This window comes from Arvicola amphibius, chromosome X (genome assembly GCF_903992535.2).
Source record: "Arvicola amphibius chromosome X, mArvAmp1.2, whole genome shotgun sequence".
NCBI classification, from domain to species: domain Eukaryota; kingdom Metazoa; phylum Chordata; class Mammalia; order Rodentia; family Cricetidae; genus Arvicola; species Arvicola amphibius.
In genome coordinates, this window is record NC_052065.1 from 10,497,775 (window position 1) to 10,523,185 (window position 25,411).

Below are 25,411 nucleotides of genomic sequence, written 5' to 3' on the forward strand. Positions count from 1 at the left end.
TAAACACTAAAAATCAGGAGCAGCTTAGGAAGATGACATTGGTGGCATCCTTGTGTACGTGAAGGAGCAGCTCTGAGACTCAGGGCCACAGGGAGTGGGATCATGTTCAAAGTGTAGCCCTGGAAATTGTCCTATTCTACCCTGCCTTCTCAGCTGCTTTCACTGTTAAACCTCAGAGTTGCAGGCTAGGATCTATGCTTTGGACGGTCCTTGTGTGAAGCATGAAATGTTGCCTTCAAAACTAGTAGAAGAAAAAGTGCAAACACACAAACTCCAAAGGTGGAAAATGGCAAAGAAAAACCATGGGAGGCAAAATTTATGTTGTGTGTCTCTCCTTTACTCGCATACATCCATAGACAATGGCAATAAACCCAAGCCCAACACCACCAAGAATCAACACACATGTAAACAAACCAGTTTTATCAATTAGAGAATTTCAGATTACATTTTTTTAGAAGTATAGCTGTATTGTTGATGGAAGATGTACTCCAATAAACTCCAAATACAGTTACACAAGGTTTTAAGGAAAAGGACAAAAATGCCATAAATAGGTCATCACTAACTAGTGTTGGTATAGCAATATTGCACATCATAATACAGGAAATAGTCCTGGGCTTTTTTCAGTGCTAGGGATTAAACTCAAGGCTTTACACAATCCCACCAATGACCTGTACCCCCAGCTCCCAATCCCAAATCTGGATTAGTGGATTAATAACAAAGAACAGAGATAAACATGTCTGATATTAGGGTTTCATCAAAACCCTATTTTCCAAGAACACGCTGGGCTTTCAGAAGGTTAAAATGACAAATACATCCCCTTAGTTCTAAAAGTATCAGTAATACAAACAAATGCATCAAGATTAGTAAAGGAAGACTGAATATTACTATCTTAAGTGTGATGAGGGCTTTGACACATATTCAGTGGAAAAAATAAAAAGGTAGGTAGAAGCGGTCACTAAGGCTGGAAAACAAGGCAAATTGTCCTCTGAACAAACTGTACTCTGTACTCTTAGGAAGCTTTCTTAATCTTGCAGTCCTCCTCACCCCCAAGACGATCAAGAGAGGTTACAGCAAGGCAGTGAGTAAAAGCTTTGTTACCTGATGTGTAATAAGGGCCCTTTAAAAACACTCAATGGCTTTTTAACAGTTTTCATCTTTGAATCAACTTTTTCATTTTCATCTGTTTTGGAAGCAGATTCAGTTGGGCTAGTCTAAAGATTAAAAAACAAAGATAGAAACAAAGGAGAAAAGATGACGATGTTTTAGTTCTAGTTGGACACGCCATCAGAGAACAAATAAACATCTAGAGTCAATGCAAATTAGTTTTTAACATGTTTAGCATGCCTGAATGACATGTTTAACATATATTGACATGACCCTGAAAAACATCATATGATTCTCTTAAAAACATGACATTATTGAAGATATTTGTTCTAAATTACAACGTACTTATCAAGCAAGCCCTTGCTAAGTTTCGTAAGAGTGACAATTATCAAGCCCTTCGAAATGAGATAAAGAATAACTTCATCCAGGTGAAGCTTTATATTAGTCAGTTTTATTTTATCTTAGATAAATAAATATATTTTTGACAAAAAAAAATCCTTTCAGATGTACTTTGCCAAGTTTTACATAGAGCATGAACTCAGCTCTTTTTACACGATAGAAAAAAAAAGGATACTGCAATTCAATTTACCACATCCCTCCTTTTTCATTTTCTCAAGAAAAATGTAGAAGCAAGGTTGGGTTATCTCAAAGACACAGGCAGAGCTGGGGAGACATGAAAGCACTTCTCCCGTTCACACTGGGGATCGAACCCAGGGCATCATGCATGATGAACAAGCGCTCTACCACTGAGCAAGTTTTAGATGACAGTTTTTGATTCCGTTTGACTTTATTCCTAAAATTACCTTTTCTGACAGAGCTGGTTGTTCTTCGTTAGAAACTGTTTCCAAGGTTTCCTTACCATCACCTTCTATATCTTCCTTACTTGAGGTTTCGTCCTCACTGGCAATTGGCCCATTCTCACACAGAGGTGTCTGGAAGTCGTCATCTACCAGTGGTGGGTAGCTATACTTGAAAGGATCCTAAAGGAGAGAATTTTCCTTATCAGCCTGCTAGTAATGTAGAGAGAAATGATCCTCTCATGATATATGAAAAATTGATTACTTTAGCCAAGAATATATGCTTAATTAGTGAAATAAGGAAAAAATGGGATTCATTTCGAACTAGAAAGGAAAAGGGCAGTAAACAGAGATAGTTATGAGCTATGCAAGAAAAAAAAATCAATCAAGTTACATCTTTAGCTTATTCCACAGCAAAAAAAATGTTCAGATGACTAGAAGCATTAAATATAGTGTGTGTTTAAAACCATACAAGTATGCATTAAAACAGAAGAGGAATAAAACAAATCCACAAAATCTAAATAAGGCAGATTTCCTATATAACACAGAACATAGATAATGCAGTACTAATGACAATTGGTTCTCGATGTGACTCAGTGATAGCGTACTTCCCTAGCATGTTGGAGAACTTAGATTCAACGACTAGCACTAAGAATAAGACAAACCTCAATCAATTAACAAAAAATTGAAAAAAACCCATATTATTAATACAAAATATAAAAAAAATAAAGAGATCTAAAGATAGATTAAGTGACTGCCGAGCAAGTACAAAGACTTAAATTTAGATCCCATGTGAAAAGGCACATGAGGTAATACTTGCCTGTAATTCCAGTACTGGGAGGCAGACAGAAGGACCCTAGGGGTTTAATGGTCACCGAGTCTAGCTAAACAGTAAGTTTTAGGTGCAGTCAGAGACCCTGTCTCAAAAACTAAGGTGGAGAGCAAGAGAAAGACAGCTAATGTTGAGCCCGGGCCTCCACATGTACAGGTATGGACACACATGAACACATACTTATACACCACACAGAAGCAAGCAGAAGCAAACACAAGGGCTGGAGAGGTGTTTCAGTGCTGAAGAGTGCTTCTTGTGCTATCAGGGACCAGAGTTCAGATCCCAGCACCCATATCAGGATGCTCACAGAGAATTGCACTTGGGACTACAGTTCCAAGGTATTTTTTAGTTCCTTTTGGCCTCTATAGGTACCTGTACACACACACACACACACACACACACACACACACACACACACACACACACACACACACAGAGAGAGAGAGAGAGAGAGAGAGAGAGAGAGAGAGAGAGAGAGAGAGAGAGATAGAGAGAGAAAGAAAGAGAGGCAAAGAGAGACAAAGAGAGACAGAGAGGCAGAGAGAGAGAGGCAGAGACAAGACAGAGAGAAGAGAATGTATCTTAAAAACCACAAGTGAACAAAACACATGAAGAGGTAGGCCTGATGGCTAAATATGATAATTATATGCCTATAATCTGAGTACTTCAGAGTCTAGAAGAGACTCCGTCTCAAAACAAAAAACATAAACAAGGAAGGGGATAATTGCAATGCTGGTTTACTTTAATTACAAGCTTAGTATCTGAAATGCAAAATATTCAGTTTTTCTAGGTTAAAATATAAACTACAAAGTTGCAGAATAAGAAAGGTTCAGACTTCAAATTAAACTTTTTGGTTGAAGTCTTTTGATTAATGAAAACAAGCAGAAGGACACTGAAATTCTAATCCTGCTAGTCCTTGGTTCTCCTTAAATACAATTTGGTCAGGCAGGCAAAATATACTTGCAGTTATTCACACAGGTTTCTCACTTTAGGAAAAGTCACTGTCACATTCATTTTCACAGTTATGTAGATACTAAAAAGAATTATTTGTGATGGGGAATCACCATGAAGTCCAGGCTGGCCTAGAATTTGCAATCCTCCTTGGGTACTGAGGTTACAGGTGTGTACCACCACCTCTGGCCACAACATTAAAAATTTCAAACACACCCACCTGTTCCTGACCTCTGTTAAGAAGTATTAAAAATCAGTTCAAATCAATTCTGAGGGCTGGGCAAGTGCATTTGCCTAGTGTGAATCTGGCCCCTGGTTTGATTCTTAACACTCACAATAAAGGAAAATCAATCAATCAAAAGCAAACACCCCTTCCAAACATTGGAAGCACATTTTAAAAGAAACATTTCAAATTAATAAGACTACTGGATAGGAAAGACAGGGAAAAAAAAAGAACACACATCAAAAGCAAATTCGGTAACTTATGGTTCATGTTAGATGCTGGAACACTGTAGGCAGAAGCTTGCCACACACTCATTTGGAATGATCTCTCCACTGTGTCGTAAAGAAAAAACCGATAAAATAAAATACTGTACAAATACACCACTGATGTGGGATTCCCCTCTCACACCACCTATTAGATGAGTAGGAGGAAGGCTTATGTACACTTGCGTACATGTGCAACACACACCCCTGGAAATTAAAATATGGAATGCAATCATGGAAGGCAATGGGGTGGTTGAGGCAAGAGTAGAAGACTTGTCTGAATACTTGTTTCTGAATATACTTCTGAATCCTAAATGCACTTCAGCTTAGAATCTCATATATATGTTATTCAAAACAGTTAGTGAACTTTGAAACATAAGTGAAAAGTATTTACACCATTGCATCCTTTGGGGGGGCTATCAGTGATCCTTCCTTGGGCATTAAGCTATGGCAAGGATCTCCCTGGGAAGGGGAAATAGAATAGATTTCACAGGCAGCCTGGGGGCAGGTGGGGATGCGAACAGGAGGGATCAGGTGGGGGGGATGGAGGGAGAGAGTATGGGGAGAGACAACTGGAATTGTAGGGCATCTGGGGCCTGATGGGAAACAGTGCAGCGGAAACTCCCTGGAATCTACAAGGGTGACCGTATCGAGGACCCCTAGTAAAGGAGTCTCTGGAGCCTGAACCAGCCATCTTCCTAAACAAGGCAAGACTTCTAGTGGTGGGTCTGAGACACTAACCCAGTTACAAAACCTCTGACCTATAGCCTGCACTGCCTGCAAGATGTGCTGGGGCAATGGTGGTGCAGAACTTGTGGGAGTGGCCAACCAATGACTGGTCTAATTTGAGGCCTACAGGACGAAAGGGAGCCCATGCCCAATACTGCCAGGATGACCAGGAACTGAAGGCTGGATAGCCCAAGGACCTAGGATAGACAGACTGAGATACGAATGGAAAAAAGTCAATGAAATGATTTCTAATAATATTCTGTTATACTCATAGATCAGTGCCTAGCTCAGCTGTCATCAGAGGGCTTTCCTCTGGTAGCCGATAGGAGTAGATGAAGAGATCCACAGCCAAGCCAAACATTAGGAGGGGCTTGGTGGAACCCTGTGTAAGATGGGAAGGACTATAGGAGCCAGAGGTATTGAGGACAGCAGAACACAGCCCATAGCTATGGTTGGAATGTATTGTATGAGAGAAGAATAAATAAAAACATTTTTTAAAGATACGGCCTTTTCCTTTTGAGTACATACTGAAAAGTGGTATTGTTTAGTGTTATTCTATAAGTTTCAAGGACTGTACTTACTGTCCCACCCATGTGGGGAGGCAGGTATTCCACACTGACATACTCCTGGATTTCATTTTTACTTGTAAACTTCAACAAACTTACTGCTTCGGGGCCAAGCCAGCTTTTCACAATTTTGAAAGCAGCTAAGGAAAAACAATCAAGTCACAGAACGTTACTTGCTTCGTCAAGCACTTTATTCTATGTACTAACCCACATCTCTTGGAACCAGTTTGAACGAGGAGCTGTTAATGTGTTTCTTCTGAGGCAGGGCATGTACCATTCTTTAACTCCAGAGGGAGGCTTTACGGTAGGCATGGCCCTCACAGGTTTCAAATGTCCCATGGGGATTCAGGAAGACTCAATTACCCTGATGCTCACTGAGTAGCTTTTCAGGGGTTTGACCTCTGACCACATCTATCAGTGTGGCCTCTCATCAACTATGACTTTGAGACAATGGACCAAACTGCTCTGTGCTTCAGGAAGGAATTGCATGATGTCGTGAAGAATCTTTTACTTTGTGCTTCTTCTGATAAACCCTCAGTTTGAAAACCCTCCTCAAAGGAAAAGGCAGAAACAGGAGGAAGAGGCCCTGCTCATTATGGGTGTGAGCCAGAACCAGCTTCCTTCCTGACTCAATACTCTGCATTTTTCCCAGGCCTCACCGTTTATATAACCACGAGCAAGACTCTAAGAATAAACTACTATCAAGCACAGCTCGATGACAGTTACACTTCTGTCCAGTGCCATGCCCTTTGTTTTATACTCAAGTTTTAAAATATTTCTGTTGGGAGATTTAACCCATTTGGAAAAAGCTGAAAGCAGAACGCTGCAGTAAATGTGCAAACGTGGTAGTAGAAAAGAGGGGGAATAAGAATAATAAAAACATTAAAGTATGGTTTAGAAAATCATGTTTTCTGTTAATTTGGGTTCACTATGATTTAAGCTTTTGTTCAAATACTATTTAAACTTTCCTTTTCAATTTAAAACAGCTTGTGACTTGTCAGGATTGAAGTCATGCTATTGAAATTAAATGAAGTGTTAACTCTGTTTTTTTCATGCCAGCTTTACTGAAATAATTCACAAATGATTCTAGCTGTGGGTTATCATAAATGCCAAAGCCCTCTGTTCTGTGCAGTTAAAAATTACCCTTACCTAAAGAGAGGTTTTGCCTTTGCTCCCAGCTTCTGGGAGGTACCCTTCCTATTTGATAGGATTGTCTTTTTTTTAGTCTGGGGGCCTTAGTGAGAACAGCACGATTTTGGATTTAGGTTGGGACTTGCAAAACCAACATATGATTTAAGGTAGGGGCAGTGGGCCATGAAGTGACTAACCACAGGCAAAATCAATCATGCCCACATAATGGAGCTCCAAGACAATTTCTGAGCACCAAGGCACAAAGGCTTCAAAGAATTTCCTTGGTTGGCAATACTACATGTGTGCTGCTCACACTGAGGCTGACAGATCTGTTTCACATTTGGAACGTCTCTCTGAATCCGTTCCTTGCAATAAATCACAAAAGTGAGCATCCTTGCTTTCAGTGAGTTCTAGCAGTCATAGTGAATGATGGAACTTGAAAGGCATTTGGGGAACTTCTTGAGTCTGTGGAAGGTAGCCTTGTATGAACTGCTAGGGTCCTTTTAAAAGCAACTGTTTCAACAGCACTTTCTGGTCCTACTTTTTAAAGTGTTTTATGAGATGGTATTAGATTTTTGTCATTTTTCATTTTATTAATATGGTGTATTACACTGATTTTCCCAGTTGGGCCAACTTTTCATTCTTAAGACAACTCCTGCTTTGTCATGGTTTGTAATGCTTTTTGGTGTGTGTGTGTGTGTGTGTGTGTGTGTGTGTGCGCGCGCGCGTGCGTGTGCGTGTGTGCGTGTGTACATGCATATGCATGAATCTGGGAGCCATAAGACAATTTTAGGGGTCATTCCTCAAGAGTTATCTGCACTGTCTTTTGGAAACAGGATCTCACCAGTCTGAGCTCATTAATTAGATCAGACTGGCTAGCCACACAGCTCCAGAGTTCTGCCTGTTGGACCCTCACCCCTCACTCCCAATGCTAAGGTTATAGGCACATGCTACTACTACGACTGGCTTCTTGGCACATGTTCTCAAGCACATCACCAACTGAGCAAGGCACCTCTGTAGCCTATAATGTGTTTTACATTGCTTTGGCTACAGTTGGTTAGCTATGGCCTTCTGTAGCACTAGGGGTGGGGCTTCACACAGGCTGGTCCACACTCCTAGCCATAGGACCTTCAGAGGACTGGTGCATCTCTAGGTGTAAGGGGTGGCAGTTTGCAGTTTTCTTTTCATCTCATGTTTGGTATCAGGCCTGTACTTACTCATAAATGAGTTACAAGCAGTCCTTTGTGGCCAATTTTTAGAACTGTTTACAAAGGATCAGGGTAAATTCTTTAACTGTTTCATAGAATTTGCCAGAAAAGCCACCAGGGCCTGAATGTTTCTTTGTGGAATTTTTTTTTTTTTTGGTGGGGGGTTGTTGGCTACTACTTCTGATTATTTTTGAGTCAGTTTGAGTAGTCTATGTCTTTCTAATAATTTATCAGTTTCATCTAGTTTTCTAATCTCATCGCTAAAATTGCTTTTTAATTCCATAAAGTAAGTAGTGACCTCTGTTTTTCAATTTCACATTTTACTAAGTGTTTCTTTATTCTTTACCAGTATTAAAAGGTTTGCCAGTCAAGAATTTTTCACAGAAACGAATTTCAGTTAGTAGCGTGACCCTACTGTTTGCTGCGCGTGCAATGGTGGACTTCGGGCAACACCAATGAAAACAGAACGTTGAAGCAGCAGCACTCCCTTTCAAATCGCTCAGAGGAAGATTAGGACTGTCAAAAAGGGCTATGTGACTGCAGTGCTTTAGAGTGACTCAGATTCCTCCCACCTTGTTCCTCAACACTTGAAGCCCAAGAGAAAAGCTAGCCAACGCATGCTTTATTAGATACCCTATGTGTGGGAAACAGAACCAGGCTTCTTGTCATTGTTTTGCCTAAATGGCACATTATCTGGAGGCTGGTTTTAGAAAAGACTAGTGGGAAAACTCTCAGTGTCTCAGAAGAGAATGTCAGCCCTGTCTGTTTAAAAGCAATCTTTCAGAACTCCGGCTGTAGCGTCTTAAGAGTACAGAAGGATAATACACATATTTTCCTAAACAGCTGTATAAACATGGCTGAACTGGCCAAGTAAGACAAGAGAAAACCAAGATGCTGTAGGAAAACACAAGTAATATACTCACCATTCATTATCCAAGGCATATCAAAGATCACTATTTTTGCTGAAAGATTAAAAAAAAAAATCACTCAGTTCAACTTAGTATGTTTACATTACTCCACCAGTTTGACCTTATCTAGAAAAAAACCACCACGTGAGGGAAAATTGAACTGATTGGCCAAGTTTTAATTCAAGGACATATGAGTGGTGCTGGGACTAACAATGGGCAGGGGTCCCAATAATGCACTGTCATTGTCCTTTGGCAAACAAAGCATTCCTCTGTTCATTTGCTGATTTCACTGCTTGAACAAAAGTACACAGGAGAACAGTTAAGGGGACATGGGTGTGACATGTCAGATCAGTGTTGAAAGCAACTGCACTTGAAAACCAATATTTACATGCCTAATTTATGGCTTCACTTATAATATCCTTGAGATTACACCATTAAACTAGTCACAGAGCTGCCCCTTTCTTCTGGTTCTAAGAAACAGAAACTATTTTTTTCTTAAACGCTATGAGCCCAGGAAGCCAACAGTTCCAAAGTACTCAGAACTGTTATTTTTACATACGGAACTGAGGGAAAAAGAAATCAGTAACCACAAAGGAGATTTGTGATAGCCAATTCGTTCTTCTATTCCAGATGAATCAAATATGTAATTTCACTCTTCTCTGAGCAGAGACTCCCATAGAAGGTGACACAAAACTAGCACACAGTAAAGTGCACAGAAAGAACATGGCGCCAGCGAGAGGCAGCCTGGCGCTCAGTAGTTCTCTTACTCAGTGGGGGCTATAATTAAGGTGTAATAGTTCATAGCAGGTTTTGAAGAACAATCAGTTTAAGAGCCCTTAAAATCAAATGTCTGCAAAACCACATTATTTTGGTAGAACACGGACACAATCTATAGTTAACTGAAATGAACAATATTACCGTTCACTTTTATATGATCCCATGAACAGCCCTTTCAAAATACTCCTGAACAGATTTGATAAATAACTATAGTTATATATTTTTTTCTCAGTGGCTCATCACAAATGCTTTTAAGTATTTCAGTCAACAGGTATTTTAGAAGGTAGAGTGTATTTTATAATGTAATACTTATGTTAGTATTATTTCTGCATGGCTCACCACATCTTCTAGATACCATAATAAACAAACATTTCAGTTTTGTTTTGTCCATAAAAGAAGCAAGTTAATATCATGAAGTAGTAATTCTAGAGTACCCATTGATGGGCACTGCTCAGCAAAACTTAATGAGTCAGGATATGTGGCAGATACACAAGGAGTAATAGATCGTTCAAGTTTCCTAACCTGGACACAGTCATTTTCTTTATGAACATTCACAAACAGTCTCTAAAGAGGTTGCAGTATAGAGTTGTAGGTGGTGCTGATTCTAGATATCCATTATGGTTTTGGTTACCCAAAAGACCCAAATTGAGGTATCTCTCAAGAATATGTGCAGGCAGTTTTGTAAACTTCCATTTTGATATCCTTTTGCCTCTCCTGCCCTTTCAATTTTACTGAACTAGAGCTGAATATATTAGACTGTTTATGTTGGCTGGCCGCTTATTTTCCCCATGGGAAACCCATTACATAAATCCAACAGATGAAAAATGTGCACATAAGACTTAGGAGTCCATCATTTGTATCATTAATGGCAGAATTACCATTAAAAACAAACTAAACAAGGCTGAGGATGCTAGTTCAGTGGTAAAATACTTGCGTGGCTTGTACAAAACCCTGGGTCCAATATCCAGCACCAGAAGAAAATAAGAGACTATGAAGCTCTCTAAATACCAGGGTCAAATGATGGAGGACTCTCATTGGTTAATAAAGAAACTGCCTTGGCTTTTTGATAGGGCAGGATTTAGATAGGTGGAACAGACAGAACAGAATGATGGGAAGAAGGGAAGTGAGTCAGATGCAATGAAGCTCCAACCCAAGATGGACGTAGGCTAGAATCTTCCCGGTAAACCTCCCCTCGTGGTGCTACACACATTACTAAATGTGGGTTAATCAAAATGTGAGAATTAGCCAGTAAGAGGCTGAAGCTAATGGGCCAAGCAGTGTTTAAAAGAATACAATCTGTGTGTTGTTATTTCAGGTGTAAAGCTAGCCGTGCAGGAGCCGGGCGAGAAGAAAAACAGACCTGCTCAACTCATCACTACAGTCAAATGTAGTGCATTCTTATTTAAGTATTTTCCCAGTGCCAATTTGAAAACAGTAAGTAGTAACATTCTGCATTTATTTAATGTAAAATGTACCTTATCAGTACTCCTAATCTGCTTTTGCAAGCAGCAAGTTCCATATAATAAATATAATTTTAGACAAAGATTAAGAAAAATGGGCTCATGTTGCAAATAAATATACAATTGCACACAGCTGTGTGTTAGATGCTATGGAATATTTTGGTGTTTAGAACGTCACTTGTACAAGTAACTGTAAAGGAAAACTACTTTAAAAAATTGTCTACCATGATAAGGATGTACAGGTCTACCTAGGAAAACATTTAAAGTACTTCATCAGGAAACAATGTTCCAGGTAGGAGACGCTACAATGGAAAGCTTTATAATTTTTGGACATCATCTATAATTTCAACATAATGTATTTTTATAAAGGAGTAAGTTACTTACAGAGGTATTTGGGATAATACACCTTAAAGCAGTTGATGATAAAGCGTACAAAGTCCATGTCCTAAAATAAAGATTAAAGATTTGAGACTTTAGAACTTCAAATTACACATTTCTAAAGGTGATAAATTATTAAATACAAACGAGATGACTATTTTTCTTAAAAGATAAGCCATTATAAATATCTATAGACCCAAGGGTTAAGGTTTTAGATCATTAAGCTAAGGATTGGCTCTGAAATCGAGTTGAAGAAGTTAGACACTCACTGGTATTTTAAAAATTATTTGTATTACTTCACACTAGTTTTATGCTTCAGGCTACAAGAGCTATAGGGTATGTGAAAGTTATCTCCAAAGAGACTCTAAAATTCTATTTAACAACTAAAGAATTATTAAAAAGGGTATACAGTTTATAACCTGATTAACTGGAAAATATATATGCATTCATTTATAGCTATACATATATACTTTATGGTTAAGTATTTACTTTCTAAATCTAATTTTTACCCTATAAGAGTTTCAACAAGAATACGGTATTAATATTTTACACAAGTTCCCACTGATCAGACCTGCCTGTTTACTTTTGATTTAAGAGGACTCAGATTACTTTTGTTTTTGTTGGTTTTTTAAAGTTTATAATCAAGTGCTGTTCATTCATTCCAATTGTTAGGAGACTCTATTAAGCAGCTGTCTGGTTAGTTCTCTTGCTTCATATACACCAACAGGAAATTAGGTCATTAGGGATATTTTTCATGTTTCATTTCCCCCATATTATTCCATGCTAGCAGACTGTTTCATTAATCCTGCTCAGCCACCTTATAAACACTGCTAATTTGAAGAGTTAAGCAGACAAGCTGAAATCCATGACAGCTACTAAAGAGCTGGTTGTTCTAGATGGGACAAGCTACAAAGTCATTCCTAGCATATGAGTTGCAGCACCTTTAATTACAGTAAACTGAAAGTAAGCATCCTCAGCTATAACTATTTAATATGGGAAAAGTCCTGGTATATAATAAATACCTTTCGAAATAATCATTATATCCACTGGACAGAGTTTCAAAAATCTATATAAAGAGTCAGAGAAAGGGCTTAAAAAACTAGCTGAACAAAATTGTGGTTACCTAATTTAAAAGCATGACCACTCTCAGATACTCCTACTAGTTAGTCTTCATTTAGGACTCATTGCCATCATTTATTCAATTGAATGTCCTTGTTCACAAAAGCTTGAGTTACTGCTAATTTTAGGGGACTTGATGTCAGTGGTGTGTGTCTACCCTGGGCACTACATAACACAGCTCCACGAAACAGTCTGTTTTATAATCTCTCAGGGTGCTTTTCAGAATGGTGTCCTTATTACGTAAAGTGTTCATCCTCTGATGATGCATGCAATATTTTTCTTTCTAATTCAACTGCTGAGAGTGGATATATTTCTCTTAAAATGCTGATTATTTAAAGCCTAGCTATTTGTATGATTTTAAGTGATTTCATTCTTTTAGCTAGGAAGGTCAAAGGCTATTGTCAACGTGGTAGTCCAACTCTTACTAAAGCATTTTTATGCATCTCTATCAGCTGACTTTGTGAATCATAAAAGTGTCATATATAAAAAAGAAATTATCCAATAAAGATTCAGGTGCTATATAACACTAATAATGACTGAAATATGCAATAGTATCAATAGTCTTTCTTTACAAATTAGAAATGACATTATACAAGATGTTTGAAAAAAACCATCAGATAGCTGCTGTCAATTCACTATATTGGGTAACAGAAAACATTAACATACATTGTTCATGGTTATGAGGTAAGAAATAGGCGACTTTGGTACCTAAGAACAACAGAATCATAGACTTCCTTTATTGAATGTTATCTTATCTAAGTAATTTTAGTTTCATTTAGAACACAAAACATTTTACTTTGTAACTTAAAATCCACTCAATGGAAATTACATATTTTTTTTTTTAAAACTGCAGGGAATTACATTCTTAATGTGAGAAAACATTCTGCCACTTCCCTCTCCAAAAGCTCTTTTGATTTGTTCTCTCTACTCTGGTTTTGTTCTTGTTTAAATCTAAGACATCGTTATTTTGGGCTACACACCCACACACATACTGTAATAAAATAAAATAGTTCTTTTGATCTTAAACAAGTATTCACCAATATTATGAAAGTTCTCCACAAATACCAACATATATAGTTACGTATACCTTATCAATTAGGTATAACATAATTTACCATTTTGTCATTTTGGCCATCTAGACTTTTTCCTACTCATTATTTTTTGAGACAGTCTCATCGTGCTGTCCAAGCTACCCTTGAATTCCTAGGTTTAAATGACCTTTATACCTCAGCTTCACAAGTAGCTATAGCCGTTGGTATACATAGGATAATGTATTGTTATTGTAACTAGTGATTTAACTAAGTTTTAAGGCTGGTAAAATCCCCAAGCTTACTAAATAAAATGAACAAATAAAAACATTCAAGAAGTATACACAAGTGCCCGACAAAAGCACAGCGTGTTACATGAGGGACACCCACATGAACATCTTGTACCTTTAAGACAAGGCAGAAATATAAGAAATATAAGGTCACAGTGTTCATGAACGTAATCAGTACTTAGTGACTCTGTTATTCTGTGCCAGGCATGGTGGGTGGTCCTGTGGCATATTAGCATGGTCACAAAGTTCAGTGTTCATCACGATGACCCACGTCCTACTGGCCTCCACGTCTTACTTACCTCTTCGCCTTTCACAACACACATGGACCACTGTTAGGAAACACGGTACCCATAGCAAATACTGAAGCAAACTGAATTCTCAGCAAACCCTATTCCACATTTGGCTTCACATAGAACGCAAAGGGAAAAATAATCCTTTTGGATTCTGCTACCTTTATTACAACATTATTTGGATGGCAAGAATACAGGGAACACAGAGGAAACCAGAACAAAGCACGATTTAGGATTCATGAAGAATGCTTACTATGCTATTGAGTCCAGTTTCTGACATGTCAAACATCACTGTGATCGGCTTCCCATTTTCTCTCTTGGCATAGCGTTCCAACCAGAATGCTATGAGCTTCTTTTTGTCCATTATGGTTTTCTGGTCTTTTATATGATATTTTACTCTGATCCACACTTTAAGCAAAACAGCAGATAAAAAAAATAAGCATATTATCTGTAGCATTTTATTGGATATATATCCTTCCCTTGGCATGTTCCTCCAATTAAAATTCATCTTGTTTTGAATAAGATACATCTCTCGCCTCCTTACAAGGAAAACAGTTACACTTGGGACCTTTAAATTAAAGAGTAGCAGAGAGGCTACTTTACGAAATAAACAGTCATCACTTTTAAGTGAGGTGAAGAGAGAATGCAGGTGACCAAACACCACTTTGTAATAACCCAGAAGTGCTCTTAACTATGCTTACGTAAGAGGAAAGCCACTGGTCTGATCAAATGCTAGAAAACTTGTTCCACCCAGAACAGACACACAGGCAGGAGGGAGGCCTGGGGAGTGCTATGCAAGGGAGTGGACACACAGACAAGCAGGAGGGAGGCCTGGGGAGTGCTATGCAAGGGAGTGGACACACAGACAGGCAGGAGGGAGGCCCGGGGGACTGCTGTGCAGGGCAGTGGACACACAGACAGGCAGGAGGGAGGCCCGGGGGAGTGCTGAGCAGGGTAGTGGACACACAGAGAGGCAGGAGCGAGGCCTGGGGAGTGCCGTGCAGGGGAGTGGAACATGCAGAAGCTTCAGATGAAATGGGACGAGGAGAAGAGAAACAGAGCAGAAGCAGGGGATGGCTAGATGACTCTGAAGTCCTAGCTCCATTTTGGTTTTCCTATTTCGAAACCTAGCTTGGCAGTGCTACAGAGATTGGAGTGGAAAAGAGGCCAGGGAGGTAATCTATCTCGTCATAACCTGGGAAGGAACTGACAATAACGGAACAGGCTATGCAGGACTGAACTGAGGAAGTGGCTGGTGAAGATGAAACCCAAATGAAGCTAAATTACAGGGAGAGCCAAGAAATGAGCCAGAGCTGACAATCCAGAAGGAACATGAGTGGCAGGACATGAAGGTGAGTTGTTGACCATGTTGAAGGTGGCTCACAGTCAAGGGACAGCAGGTGGCAGGCAGCTGGGTATGTGCAAGTAACTTGGGAGTTGCACGGGACCTGCACTGTGAATTGGGAGGCTCCTAAAGCTGATGTATCTGAGATGACCCCATGGGACAGTATCAAGTGCAATGTCTAAGAAACCACGAAAAAAAACACAGGCTCTGGGAAACACGTTTCAGGAGCGAACCACGAAAGAGTTCAAAGAAAAGGAAATGGCAAAAGAAGAAGCAGGGATAAGAGGAAAGTGCACTGTACTGTCAAAATATAGTGCAATTCACAGCTGAAGAAAAGGCAAGCAAGATGCACATGCAGGCTCTCCCAGCCTTAGTGCTAGGCTGGGGCGACTGGAAGGGAGAAGAAGGAAGTCATGTGGACAGCAGCTGACTGCTATTCTTCCCATTGCCACCCAGATTTCAGAAAAAAGCTAAGAGGAGACCAGGAGAGACTTAAAAGCCATTTTGCATATTTAGCGACTATCAAAAGATTCTCCATAAAAATACATACGAGGTGAAGTGCAAACAACAAGGAGAAAGAAGACAACGACTAACTGATATGACGCTGGCTGTGTTACCACTGCTCGAGAAGCCTGCCTACTACCATCCTCCCCATCACGATGGTCGTGGTTGACTCTAGCCCTCTGAAACCATAAGCCCTAAATAAACACTTTTATTAAGTTGCCTTGGTCATGAGGTCTTCTCAGCGTTATCACAAAACTAGATAAGTAACTAAGAAACAGCACTTGGGTTTATGCTTAGTTTATGATAATGCAAACTATGCCTTGATATTATTTGACAGGGGATAAAGATGGCCACACACCTCTAGTTGCAGGAAATTTGTTGCATATACATATAGAAAAGTTCTGTGATTATTAATCGAGACACAGACATACATTTCAAAATCTTAAAAAGCTGGGGTATAAACTGAATATACTTACATAATTTGTTTCCTTCCTTGTCATAACCATGGAGATAAATACCACCAAGTTCCAACAACCACCTTGGAATAGAGGATTCGCTAAGATCTGGAAAGTGGTAAACTCTGATCAGTAACAGTAACCTATGTACCTAAAAGAAAACTCACGCTGTCAAGGTAACGGTACCCAGTAGTTCTACGATCACTCAAACTTGAACAAGACACAACTTACTTAAATCTTGACTAAAACACAACTTATTCAAAAATTAGAAAGAGTGGCTGGTAACACAAAAGCTATTTTCTGCTGAGAAAGACTGACACAAAATTTACAGATGCTGGAAAGAACAGGAAAAACTCTTATTTTGATGGGTATCTGCATATTCTGATCAGCTTTCAAGCCATGATTTGACTTATCAACACATGTTAACACTATGAGACCATTTGATTTAACACGGGGGTGGGGTGGGGTCTGGGTGTAATCCAGTGGTAGGAGGGTACTTGTTTAACACAGACAAGGTCATAGATTTCATTCCTAGGTTCCTCCTAAACAAACAAAAGCTACGTTAGTAACTTATTCACATGACCTTGGAATTTGAAGGGAACAAATACCACTATTTAGTCTAGCAAGATGAGACTTTTCTCTGTTTCCTCTCTAGCCCCCTTGCGGTGTGTGCGTGTATACAGGCCAGGCACCAATGTGGGTTGGTTTCCTCTACCACTCTCTCCTTAATTTCGCGAGAGAGTCTCTCACTGAATTTGGAGCTTGATGAACCGATGTGGTTAAATTATACTAGCTGGCCAGCAAAGCCCCCTGGGATACTGGCTTTGCCCCACCCTCCATGCCCAGCACTCCAATTACAAGTGCATGTTGCCATGCCTAGCTTTTGAAGGGAGTGCTAGGAATCTCAACCTAGCCATGCTTGTACAAGTAGTTTACCTACTGTGCTATCTGCCCACCACCAAGATGGTGTTTTTCTACAAAGTTTTCTATACATACAGTAAACTCGAATGTTCTAGAACAGGTAGGAAATAATTCAAGAAAAAAAACTAAACTTCTTTAGCAGGAAAAACAAACAATAGACCTATCCAGTGTCTAAGGGAGGCTGAGGACCAAGGTGGCAAGGCAACGCACGGAAGGCTTTTGTTTCCTTTGCCAGCACTTCCCAGAGAACTTTCCAAGTTTCTCTCTCATTCCCTCTGCCTAGCTCATATCTTTGCTCTATGTCACCAGGAACTAGCAACCTGTGCAAGAATACATGCATTGTTGCGTTTAGTATGACATTCTCAATGAGCTAAAAAGATTTAGAAATTGCAGATATGTGCTCCAGTTTTTGACTAATACACGTTTCTTTGTTTAAACTGACTACAGTGTTTACATTTCCCACCATTTTACTTCTTATATTTTCGGTATGCCCTTTCTTGTGGACTCTAATATAAAGAATGGGAGAGGGAATTAGCTCTAGATTTGTTGACTATTTTGCATTAAGTCTTTAGTCTCAGTCACTCCAGAGCCACAGTCATCTAGGACAGGTAATGCTGTATAGGTAGCTGAAATGGCCAATTATGTCTACTTATTCTTGCTAACGTCTTAGAGGGAGACAATAGGTAACCACCGTCCTGGCAGCGTTCTTCCCACATCTGCAAACGACTGTAAAATTCCCTCTAAGATTTCAAACACACACTTTGATGACAGATTTTAACCTAGTGCAAGAGTTTAGAGAAGTCTCCACAGGGAACCCTTGGGGATAAGCTTGCTTTTCTGGGCTCCCCAGTCAGTTACACAACACTCATAAGCATGGGCTACAACTGAAAACACAAAACAGGACAGCAATATCTTCTTATTTCTCCATTGTTCAATGGAATTGAACCAAAGACAAATTAGGCAACCATGCTTTTCGTGACAATGTGAGACTTGATAACTGTGATCGGATTTTCTTATGAATGATTTTCCTTCTAAGATTTTTGTCACACACTGTCCGTTTGAAAGTACGATTAGGCCCCTAAGGGTAATATTCTAGTGTTTATAATGACGGCTAGGGATGTGTGAAAATACAGACAAGTGTCCAACAGTAACATTTGCATAGATGGTGTTACCCTGTCAAGGAGAAGCCAAACAGCTTACCATTGACAGAAAATTCTTTCCTCCACTGGAAACTCTCATCAAGCATCTTCAGGGTTTCATCCACAACATTATGTCTCCAAAACAAGTAACTTTCAACCCAGTTATCATCTTGCTGAAGCCTTTCAACGTCACGCGCGTCATATTTTCCTGACTTTTCTAAGGAAAAAACAATAGTGAACATCTAAATCAGATTGATTCTGCTGTGCAAAATAACAAAAATAATGGCAAAGAGAAGAAGGAGCTGGAAGACAAAGGCATACTTCTCCAAGACACACACACACACACACACACACACACACACACAGGGATGTTTCTCTGGTAAAAATACAAGCTAAGGAATCGGCTAGATGTCTAGACGAGAGCAGAGTAAAGTTGTCTAAAGTCTGTAGATTTGAGAAGATGTCTAACTATGCTGTCCAGGATGCCTTTGAATTCTTGGAGCTCAAGTGATCCTCTTGCCCCAGTCTTAGCAGCTAGAATTATGGCTGTGTACTTCTGCACATGGCATGGAACATAGTTTTGCTTTAAAAAAACCAAGCAGAAAACTGTCCATTATCTAAAGTGTACTAGCTAATACTTCGTTCCTGTGACAAAAATCAAAGGAAGGAAGGAAAGAGGTTTTTTTTTTTGTGGAGTATAAGGTGATCTCTAATTGGTAGTCGTTCTTCCTCAGTCTCCCATGTACTGGGGTTACATGGGTGCACCGCGGAGAGCAGCTAAGGAAGCACTGATTTTCGCTCGCAGCTTCAGGGGTTTAAAGCTGTGCCAACTGTCTCTGTTATTCCTCGGCCTGTGATGAGGCAGTATGTCATGGCAGAAATGTACTAGGGAACAAAACTGCTCATATCGTGGCAGCCAGGAGGCAGAGAAGACAGCCAGCAAGGGACCAAGGAATAGGTATACTGTTCAAATGCACATTCCCCCAGTGACAAACTTCTTCCTGCAAGGCCCCTAATAGACCACTCAGCTACAAACTCGTCAGTGGATTTGTCCACTGATGAGGTCAGTCAGTACCCTCACGACCCAGTCACTTCTCATCTGCTACCAGCTGGGGACCAAGGCCTTCAACACACAAGCTAATTTTCAGGAAACATTTTACATCAAAACCATAACATACAGCATCATCATATTTTCAGACTCTGGGGCCAACATCTCCAATAATTTCGTTGAGTGATTATATTTAATTATAACTGTACATTTTCATACATATGCCATGCTCCCCACTACCTTCTCCACCAGATCAGTCTGCTTGTAGTGCTATCTACATGCTACGCTAGAGTCACTAGTTTATGGTGAGGGAATTCTTGCACATCCAAATTCGACCATTTGGGAGCACTCTTTTCAGATACTTCCTCTTCTCACAAATATTTCCTGTGACCAAAAGTCATTCTTGGGTGAGCTGCAGCAACAGGTCTTCATTTGAGCTTCTCCTAGGGCATTCATTCGTATTTCTCTTGAATCAGAAACTACTGGTGCGCACACCACCTCTCCCAAGTAAACAGTAAAGTCCCAGTCTTTATGCCTTGAGAATTCCCCAGCTGGGCGGTGGTGGCACACACCTTTAATCCCAGGGAGGCAAAGGCAAGTGGATCTCTGTGAGTTCAAGCCCAGCCTAGTCCAGGGAAGCTAGTGCCAGCTAAGACTATTCCACAGAGAAACACTGTCTCGAAAAACAAACAAACAAAAAGAATTCTCCAAAGCAGATGACACATTTATCGACAGACTCTAGTCTATCTTTATTTTTACATCTTCAACCATCCATTCCCTCGTAAATGCTAAAGCAAACAAAGCTGGTTTCTATATCTCCTTGTCTTTCGCAAGCATTTAGTTGCTAGGTTGTACACTGTCTACCTCCTCTCCACTTGTACCGCCTTTAGTTCAGGGCCTTGAGACGACAGATGGAAGGGCAGGAAAGGGTAAAGTGCATTAAGACAATTAACCTCTTTGAGTCTCCACTTTCTCATCTTCAAACTGTTTTAGACACTCAGAGGCCTGTGCGAGGGTCGGATGAGAAAGAATGGATGAAAATGTTAAACACTACACAGTATGAGATCATAAATCGCACATTTGTGGAGTGTCATCTGGGGTGAAGATTTTAATGCACGGGCTCGATTTTTCTCATCTAGAAAATAAGTGGTTCCACACTACGCAAACTTTAGGAAATAGTCTTAGCTCTATAATTTGAAGATTCATTAACATCACAAGCACATTTTCCTTTAAGAGTAAATGGCATTTGAGAGCATAAGGCAGCTTTGAAAGAGTTAACATAGCCTCTGTCTCATTAAGGAGGGCTCACTCCGTTTGGCCATTGTACCAGTAGGATATTTTCCTTAATATTATAGCTGCCTTCATTCGCTGGCAGGAAAATGTCTGCCACACAGTCCAGGTTAGCATAGGTACAGTTTACTTTGCAGCTCGGCTTCCAAATAAAAATGGTACTCAGTGAAAAGGGGACTAAGTAAGCTCCCAAGTCAAACACACTTACCATGGAGAAATGTTCTATGGGTACACCCCCATCTTCTCACACAAGGCATTCAAAGCACATGTCTTCAAAGATCAAGGTTTAATCAAATTAGCAGTACCATTAGAGATCTTCTAAAATAAGTCCGACTATTCTCTCTCCTTCTTTCATGGACATCATAAGCACCACGATGACTACTTTCCTTGGCTCCAGTCACAGAGTCAGCAGTTTTCCCTGGTATTGCTTTTGTATAATCGGTACAAATATCAACACAATGGAAAAAGCAAATTAAATTATATCTTAGGACTATGATTAAAAACTGTTTGACCTCAGAAGCTCTGGAAAAGTCTTAGGCACCCACTAGGATCCCAGACTATACTGAAAAGAACTTTGGTAGGAAAAGTATTCCTAAGGGGCATAAGCACTGAAACGTTATCGCTAATGTTATGACTCTTGGTAGCACTGCCATCAAAACACTGGCCACTACCGGCAATGTAAAGTCCTCTTCCTTTGCTAGCGTTCATGGGTACTGATCTCTGCAGGCACAAGTTCCCAGTTACCTTGCTTATCAACAGGAATGTATTTACACAGGAAATGCTGCTGTTGCTGTCTTAACCTTAACCCTGGACAAGCAGACATGAAATCAGATAAGGGGAAGAAATGAGAAAGAGACAGCTGGAGAGGGGAAGAGGCAAAGGTTAGCAGAGGGAGGCAGGAGAAGAGTAGAAACAGGGATAAAGAACAAAAGGAAATAGGGCAAGGGCCAAGGGAAGCAGGAGGGAGAGAGTAGAAGACAGCAAGAGAGAAGAGAGACATAAAGGTAGACAGAAGGAAGAGAATGGGAACAGGGAAGGAAGTGACCAGTCAGCATTCTATGACTTTGGATCACACAGTTGAGGGGCATGACTATCTATACTTAGTACACTAAAATCCACAGTTTTTTTTAAGATTCATTATATCATTCATCAATTTCTTATCTACAGTGTGCCTGTGTGGTGGTCAGAGGACAACCTTCTGGATGGAGCCGGTTCACCCTACCATATGTGTTCTAGGAATTGAACTCAGTTTGTCGGTGTTGGTGGTCTGCACCTTTAGCCACCGAGCCATTTTGATGAGCCCCCAAATCTCTTGTTTTCATACACAGGTCTTAGATGCCTCCATGAACCTTTAGATCGGATGAAAGTCCAGACAGGGGTTTGGGAGAGAAGTACAAACTATAAATGTGTTGAGAATGGAAGTCATTGGGAAACAAAACAACAATAATATCAACAAAAACTACTCCCTTAGCAGTTGGCCACATCTACTTGGAATCTCTCCATATCTCTCAAGCTAGCTGGAAGACTGAGTGAGAGGCGAGCTATAACAGAACAAGTCTCACGTTGCAGCGTGCATCAGAACCACTAAGGGCTGGCAACACAGGTTCCGTACCTAGATTTGTGAATTTTGGAGGCGATCCAAGCATCAGAAAGCTGGCATAAGGACCATATCTCGTGAACCTCTGGTCGACTGCAGGGCTTGGCAATTCCCACCACCCTACCCTATGTAGGGTTAGATGGTAAATATCGTAAATCTTGAGGGACACAGATATTCTGTTGCTGATTCCTTGTATGTGTATTTGAAAGTCCTTTAAAATACAAACTGAACCAAGTAATCCTCAGGTGAGGGCTGTATAGAAACAGGCCTTGGATGATCTCTAGTCAGTTGCAGGGAGGGTGGAACATTCTACCACTTCAGCTGCTTTCCTTCAAGAGCACCAAGGTCTAAATTTTCACCAGTCACCAGCTAATTATCCAGGCTAAGGAGACTTAATGGATTTTGGCCATTCCTACACATTATGGACTGTGTCAAGGCCTCAGTGTGGACTCATTATTTGGTGTGTGCTCTTCTTAGTTCAAGTCAAATGTGGGAGAATGTGGGGCCCATCTCATTAAAAATCCAGGCTTGGTGACACAAGCCTGTAATTCCGGTTACTCAGGAGTCCAAGGCCTACTCCAGCTTCACAGTGAATTCAAGGACAGCCAGGCGACTTAACAGATACCTTTTCAAACTAAAAACTGAGAAAAAAAATGGCTAAGTTATACAACTGAATGGAAGAATGGTAGTGTGCCAGCCTAGCATGTATGAATCCCTGGGTCCAATCTCCAGCTCACACACATGTACACACGCCCTATGGAAACACTATGAAAAATAAGCAATAAGCATTCATTTTTAAGGAAACAGCTCTTTAAATCACAGCTGCAAATGTCAGAGAGCCTGTGTAATGAGGCAGAGGGCATGACGGGAGTGCGGGCTGCGGCTGCTCCTGCTCTGCTGAGCTCCAAGAGCTCAGGGAGGCGGGAAAGTCGCTTCCCCATCCTCCTAATGCCTACCAACAATAGATGCTCATGAAAACCTTGAATCAGAGTGACTATCTCTGTCTAAGTCTGCCCCCCACCTACCCTGACTTTTCTCAGGGCCCCGATCTTCAATAATAGATTGCATTGTTCTTGCCCTTTTGAAAAGTTAAAAATGTACAAAAGAGAAAATAAAGTTATCAAATACCGAGGCAGCAAAGACCTTGAATTGAAAACAAACAAACAAACAAACAAACAAAAAAAAAACCAAATTTACTGACTTCAGCTAAAATCACCCCTGGTCTTCCAATATACACTTTCTCCTAGTTTTAACATTTTTCTGGTACTTTCCATTGTACTACTTTCATTAAACCCCAGGTTATTTAGCAGAAGTAAGAATTGCACACATTGCTGGGAGTTTATTAATCCATAGAGGTATGTTGTTTTGGCTTCCTGAAATTTAACTTGTTTCTAAGTACCTGCTTATTATGACTCTAAATATACTTGCCTAATGGTGTGAGAACCCAGCCTCTCTGATCTAGGTGCTTTAGAACTTTGGAACAGCTCTTTTATTGCTTATCACATGAGAAGTGTTTGCAAAAGCTCCTGTATCCATTTTCTATTTTTTGGGGTCGGAAAACCGATCCACTCACGCACACACAAACACATACAACAAAGCTACTCAACTGTGTGTCTACAATCAACTTTGTTCAATGTGCTGATAAAAATGTAAGCTCTTAAGGGTATTTTCACCTGCTGCGTTCTAGTTGTGAAAGAAACCTGCTGGAATTGATTCCTTTGCATGTTTATAGATTTCTTGAGTTTCCTTTTTAATTCCGGGAACTTGCATTTTTAAAGCTACATACATCATTAAGTAGCTTTTGAGTGGTGGAATGTCTTGTTCACTGAAAATATACAGCAGTATAATGAAAAAGGAACCGTGGGCAACTAGAAAAGGTAAATGAGTAAGTTCTACATGAACATAAACTTTGTGACATTGTTACGTCGGTTAGTGAAATGTATCAAATTTATGTCCTCTCGCTCTTTGTAAGATGGTGACTGAAGGGGAAGAGAGTCCTTTGGGAAATTCTATTCTAGTCAATAGTCTACAGATCTTTTATTGTTGTTGTTTTGTTTCTTTTAATTTTGAGACAGGAATCCATGGAGCCCAGAAGGGCCTCGGACAGAATACGGAGCTGAGGCTGGCTTTCAACTCCTGATTTCCTATGTCCACCTCAAGTGCTGGGATTACAGACCTGAGCTACCACACTTGGGTCTTCTAGATATTTTATTGTGATGGTTAACTTATTGTCATCTTGTTATAGCCTAGAAATATCTAGAGAGAGTCTCAGTGAGGGACTGTCTACATTGGGTTGGACTGTGGGCATGTCTGTGGAGGGCTGGCTTAATCAAGTTAGTTGATGTGACAAGGCCCAGTCCACTGTAGGCAGCACCATTACCTTGACAAGTCCAGAACTATGGAAGAGGGGAGGAATGGAGCATATGTAAGTAAGCAAATGAGTCTAGACACATGCATTTTGCTCTTCTCTTGAGTGTAGATACAGTGGGACTTGCTATTTTAAGTCCCTGTCTTCACTCACCCAGAGCACTGATAAGCGAAATAAATCCATTTCTCCCCTCAGTTGTCTTTTGATCAGGGTGGCATATGACTAGGGATAAATTACATTGAGAGATGAATTTTTAAAACCCACTGAAAAATAAAGGGGTATTTGCTAGTCAGTGTAAAGGGTCATTCCTGGGACTAAAAATTAAAAAGTAAGCAGGTCTACCAATTCTTCATTCTCATCTAAGTTTGTGAGTCAAGCCTTTGACGAAAGCCACATTTCATGTCCTCTAAAGCAGAGACTTGGTCATTTTAGATCTATCATAAGAATAAAAATCAATCCTGTTCAAAATCTGACTGACAATTATACACATTTTTGGCACATGCAAGCATTGTAGAACATATAAATCAAGCTAAAGGAAAGATATTTTTCCATTCATTTCTTTCTTTCTTTCTTTTGTTTTTGTTTTGTTTTTTTTTAAGACAGGGTTTTTCTATGGCTTTTAGAGCCTGTCCTGGAACTAGCTCTTGTAGACCAGGCTGGCCTCGAACTCACAGAGATCCGCCTACCTCT

At 40.1% G+C, this 25,411-nt stretch overlaps 1 protein-coding gene across 2 annotated transcripts in view; it reads right to left on the reverse strand.

Annotated features, from left to right (window-relative positions):
* Mospd2 (motile sperm domain containing 2) overlaps positions 1–25,411 on the reverse strand; it is a 40,798-nt gene that overhangs the window by 9,355 nt on the left and 6,032 nt on the right. For both annotated transcript variants that reach the window (XM_038317218.1, XM_038317217.2), the window contains exons 3-10: positions 18,480–18,635; positions 16,380–16,466; positions 14,308–14,462; positions 11,334–11,394; positions 8,728–8,766; positions 5,481–5,605; positions 1,908–2,084; positions 1,099–1,211 (exon numbers count right to left, since the gene is read on the reverse strand). In XM_038317218.1, coding sequence (XP_038173146.1) covers positions 1,099–1,211; positions 1,908–2,084; positions 5,481–5,605; positions 8,728–8,766; positions 11,334–11,394; positions 14,308–14,462; positions 16,380–16,466; positions 18,480–18,635 — 913 coding nt within the window. The remainder of the gene's footprint in view (positions 1–1,098; positions 1,212–1,907; positions 2,085–5,480; positions 5,606–8,727; positions 8,767–11,333; positions 11,395–14,307; positions 14,463–16,379; positions 16,467–18,479; positions 18,636–25,411) is intronic.